General features: G+C 40.6%; 1 protein-coding gene across 1 annotated transcript in view; it reads left to right on the top strand.

Moving 5' to 3' along the window:
* The window catches only part of hsf4 (heat shock transcription factor 4), a 27,356-nt gene that overhangs the window by 6,864 nt on the left and 14,814 nt on the right, over positions 1–5,678 (top strand). Inside the window, 1 exon segment of the mRNA XM_022750006.1 lies at positions 1,726–1,850. Coding sequence (XP_022605727.1) covers positions 1,726–1,850 — 125 coding nt within the window.

The raw sequence follows: 5,678 nt of genomic DNA, 5'->3' as shown, positions 1-5,678 counted from the left end.
TCTTCTCTTCTCTTCTCTTCTCTTCTCTTCTCTTCTCTTCTCTTCTCTTCTCTTCTCTTCTCTTCTCTTCTCTTCTCTTCTCTTCTCCTCTCTTCTCTTCTCTTCTCTTCTCAGTTACAGTATTTACTGTGAATGTGTGCTTGTATATGTGTGTGTCTAGACGGTTTCCGTAAGGTGGTGAACATTGAGCAGAGCGGTCTGGTGAAGCCTGAGAGAGATGACACAGAGTTCCAACATCTGTACTTCCTCCAGGGTCACGAACACATGCTGGAACACATCAAGAGAAAGGTATGGACACACACACACACACACACACACACACACACACACACACACACAAATAGAAAGTGTCTCAAGACAAATGAAGCCATCTACTTTCCTAGGATAAAGAGACAAAGCCATTAAAGGTTAAAATGTCTAAGCCAAGGTCAGTTTCATTTTTATAGTCCCCAATCACAAATTCAAATCCAAATAAACATAGGGGTTTACAATCTTTAGTTTACATAACACTGTCTATTCTTAGACCCTCTGAGTAACAAGACTAAGAAGCTACAACTATGTTAGCGGCTCTGTGAGTCTGTACTTACAGAGAGCTGAAAGAAAAGAAATTGCAAAAGAAAGAAAACCTCATTCAAAATCCCATCAACAGTTTTAACTGTCTAAAGCCTACACCTACAACAGTTTTAACTAAATAATAAGATCCAAATAAAAAATAAAAACATAAAAAAATTCAACCTTAAGATTAGAATTAAAAAATGAAATAAAAAATACTTTAGAAGAGAGAGTTGGTGAATTTTATGGATATGGACAAAACTAAGTTATGATGGACTCACGCTAGTAACTTTCCATGGGAGGTGTAGGCTTTAGACAGTTGTTGTTGAACTTTGTTAAAGTCACTAAGGTTTTACTACTACTACTACTACTGCTGAAGTGGATGGAGGTTTGTCTAAGAATATGGACAGTGAACCCCAGGAACATCCTTCATTTTCTCCAGAGCGACAGTTAAAAGAAATGCTGAATGAGCGACTGCACTGAGTTTCAGAAACTAGTGGAACAGAGGCATGACTTCATCATGACTTCAACTCTCTGTAAGCTACAGCTTTGCTTTGAGCTAAATGCTAATATCAGCATGCTTACTTGCTCACAATGACAATGCTAGCGTAGCATTATAATACCTCCTAGAACATTGGCATGTTAGTATAAGCAATTACCATTTTCACCAGCGTAGCTTAGCGTGTTAGCATGCCAACACTTGCTAATTAGGCACTAAACACAAATTGCACCTGATGCTGATGGGACTGTCAGTTTTGCAGGTATTTGATATAAACAAATTTGACCTGATAATGGTCCTAGATGAAACGTGAAGAGATTATCAAAGTTATCACAGTTCATTCTTATGGGGTGAATGTATGTATGAAATTTCATGACAATCCATCCAACTTGGACTCTAATCCAAGATGCTGAGACATGAAACGTCTTCAAGGTTCACTACCAAGTCCAGTTACTCTTCAACTACTTCAACTCTTCTTAGAGAGTCAGGAGATCACCAAAATCATTAGGATTCATCCACCGGGGACCAATGATGTCTGTAAAACATTTCTTCTTAAACAGACCAACACTCTAAAACCTAAAAGTTCTCTGTTCACAAACACAGTAGGGGGATTGTGTGGTTGTCTGCGCTTATCAGAATGAGTCACCGAATGAGGCTGTACTTTGTGTCTGCAGGTATCCATAGTAAAGAGTGAGGAGACCAAAGTTCGCCAGGAGGACCTCAGTAAACTGCTGTACGAAGTTCAGCTTCTCAGAACACAACAGGACAACATGGAGTGTCAGATGCAGGACATGAAACAGTGAGTGGAGAGTTTTAATTGCGCATGTGTTATGCAGAGTTTAAAGTGCAAAGCTGTGGGTCCTGGGGACACAGGCTGTGTGGACATCTCCAGGCATACGGGCTTTTTTTTCTTCATGAAGTTGCGGCGGCACAAAGTGTAAAAAGGCTGACTGAGGTGGAATATCAATCAGAAAATTGAGCCGTCACATTGGTCTCATAGTTTCTACTGGTATTTTTTTATTTTGAAGTTTGATTAAAGTCAGTGTGCTGTACTTAAAATCCAATGTTGCTCACCAGTCCGCCTTTACAGCCTTGTTGTGTTTATACGTGCACTTTTCCAAACCATCACTAACTTTCTAAGAGGAAAGGCTTTTGTAGAAGAAGTAAGCGTGAAACCAAATGACAAGTTGGAAGTTTAGTAGTGGTGACATCGAAGTCATGTGACTGTGGTGTAGTTCGTTTATAGCCAAACATTAGCTTTTTACTTCTGGTGATTGTATTAAGGATTCAAAAATCATAAAAGTGATGTTCCTTTGTGAAGATTATCTTGCTGAACAAATCATATAAGTATCATAAACTTTTGTTTGTGACAGATCTTATTTTCTGCAATAATCCAAAGGCCAATTGAGAAATCCAATTGGCTTTTTGTTGAGGGAGTCAGGGTGATGCTAAATTCCAGTTTGGCCTACAGAAATACATCATCCCTGCATCACTCTATTCAGTACTACAAACCTGTGCAAACTCGACTCGACTCGGTTCCAGCTCTCGTACATACTCAGCCCTCGACGCTTCCTGTAAATGCCGAACTGCAGCCTGGACACTGACGAATGATGGCGAGACCGCTTTGGAGCTTCAGGGTTTGCGAGATTCATTCATTCCCCAGATTTAGACAGTAGACTCAGTAGCCTAGACTTGTTACCTGGATACCATGTTTATGTGGAAGGTGCACTACATTCAATACTGGAAAACTTTGAAATACTCTATATATTTCGAGGTCAGCACCAGTACACACTGAGGGGAAAAAAAAAAAAGTACTCGCACATCCCAGCACTAACCAAAATACAACCAACTTGCTTTGTGCTGCCTCATTTCAATGACCCTTCCACCTGTTTGCATCTCTCCTCCCATCTGTGCACCATGCACTCAGTACTGGGCACCAAAATACTGCACAGATGGGCAAAGCAAATTTTAATGTCAGGAAAATACCAAACAGTCAGAGCAATGCTTGCTTTGGTTGTTGCGCTGCCACAAAAATAGGGCCACATGTTTGCCACGGCCCTCCACGGCCCCATTTAATGCCCAAACAAGTTCTGTGTTAATGACTCTAGCATAGCAATGGTTTAATGTACAGCAAGCTCGAACATCAGTAAAATGTTCTCCGTTCATAAGATATTTTACACTGTCCTTCTGAATCAAGTTGAAATACTGTTCTGATGTTGAAGTGAAACCTTAGCTGGTTCAGCTGGAGCCTCAGAGCCCGAGAGCCCCAGAGCCCCAGAGCCCCAGAGGCCCAGAGGCCCAGAGGCCCAGAGGCTGTAAAAGACACAGGTTTGATTTGTGTGAAAATGACACGGGCCTCACATTATTACACGATCTTGAGGCCTTGTCTTGTAGAGAGGCCTAGACATCTAGTTTTAAGAGTAGGATTATTTTGTTTAATATTATCCTTGTGTTAAATTAAATGCTCCCCCACTAAGTAACGAACAGGAACCTGGGGCAGGAAGTATTCCCTCTTACTGGTTGGTCTCTGGGTGTCTCAGCAAATAATTGGAACTGCGATGTATGGACTGCTGTGCTTAAGGCTATGTTCAGACTGGAAACAGCAACTTTTTTATTTTGTCAAATAAAACGCTAACTTATGTATTTCAAAAGATATAATGATAATCTTCCAGAGTTGTAAAATCCTGTCTTATAGTATTATAAATCTGTGTATGAGCCTTAAAACTCATAGATCTGTTACTCCAACTGGACTTCCAGGATCCTATTTCATTGTCTCACTGGTACCTGAAGCAACACGCTCTCACCCGCGAAGCACCATACAATTTAAAAGCGGGACTTTTAGCCGAGAACCTAAAAGTGAGTGGGTGTCAGAAGGGTCCCCTGTGTCCCCTTACAGTTTAATATGGCCATGGTGTGTAAGTTATGTAAATGAAAATAAAAATTCTCAGGTCAATTCGACATTTGACAGTAATTAACTAGAACATCCTCCCATTCTTACATTATCATCACCTCTTCTGTCTTTCAGTGGAAAGAAAGTTAGACATTAAACAGCCATGAAAAATTGCATTGCCTTAAAACTCAAAAATAAAAACCCAGTTTGGATGCTTTGGAGTTTAAATGCACACATGCTCTTTTTAGCCGTATTTTACAGGGAAAATTTCAGAAGAGCAATTGACCTGTCTGTTATTCCTCTTGCTAAGTTGGAACAAATTACCCAGTGGATGAACTGACTTTTTCTCTAGAGGCTATTGTTGCTGAAAATAGCTGCTGTGTATCCATTGTGTGATGAAGCTGCTTTGTGCTCAGTATTGTTTGCTAATGAGAGGAGAGAATGTTCACCTGCTCACCTGACTCACACACACACACACACACACACACACACACACACACACACACACACACACACACACACACACATACACACACACATACACACACACACACACACACACACACACACGCCAGTAATGACTAACGACATTCTTAGAAAGGATGAACAAATGTGTGCACGTGCACATGTACGGCTATACATGTGCATGAACAATGCTCTTAGAAAATATTCCACCACAGACACGGCCTTTTGTATTTAAGCACCGTAACTGAAAACAGATGAAAGTCTGAATCTGTTTACAGATTGGGGTGTGCAGTTTTAAAATTTCTTGAAATGGCTGCTACATGATGATACATGATGAGTTGAAATAGCAGAATTGATGGTTACATACTGTGTATTGTAACCTTGGGTCTATGAACATGAACATGAAGAGCTTGTCAGTGGAAGATCATGTACGCTCAGTCAATTAAAATGAGCCTATTTACCACTACAGAAACCGACCCTTTGAGGTTTATGGACCTCGGTCTCCCACTCTAAACTTGTGGAAAGGGGCTAAGTCATAAACTAGAGTAAATATTCCTAACTGTTGTTCAGTTTAACGCAGGCGGCAACTGGTGACTATAAGTTAAAGGGAAAGAAGTGATATTACCAGACTTCTGTAGCCCAGCTCGATACTTCATTAGCCGCTACTAGCATAACACACATGAATCTCTGACTGCTGGTGGTTGAGTTGCATTGTGGGTAATGTAATGTAAACCAGCAGTCATTCCCAGGCTGCCGCTCTATAATGATAAAATCCCTAATTTACTATCACAATGCATGAATTCAGGTTTATGCCAACAGCTCAGCTGTGTATTTGCCTATACTGGCATTTACAATTGAATGATCACAGAGAAAGTTAGAGGCGACTAAACTTTCCTGGCACTGTTGCACACAGCCCCAGTCCTCATTGGGCTGGCATATGTCTTTGTTTTACACAAGATTTGCACACTGTGGAGGCTGTTTTGGAAAGGCTCCATGTTGGGAGGAGAAAAATGTAGTTTTAGTCTGGACAGAGCGCTGACACTAAGAAAAAAAAAAATTGTTTGCAAATTTACATCCACATTACTTTACGTTTCAGTAAATAAACCTGATGTGCTGTTAAACCATTTTACACCAGGAGCATTAAAAAATAACCAGCTCTCTTCAGAATAAACAGAAGGTGGTGAGCACAATGTAAAAATACCCCCTGCCAAGCAGACTGGACAGGCGTTTGCCAGAGTCCAACAATGCAAGACACCAGCATAACCAGTACAC

The sequence above is a fragment of the Seriola dumerili genome, unplaced genomic scaffold (assembly GCF_002260705.1).
Source record: "Seriola dumerili isolate Sdu_G_001 unplaced genomic scaffold, Sdu_1.0 BDQW01000147.1, whole genome shotgun sequence".
In the NCBI taxonomy this organism is placed as follows: domain Eukaryota; kingdom Metazoa; phylum Chordata; class Actinopteri; order Carangiformes; family Carangidae; genus Seriola; species Seriola dumerili.
The sequence above is the reverse complement of the archived record's forward strand: the minus strand, read 5'-3'. Positions and strand labels throughout refer to the sequence as shown.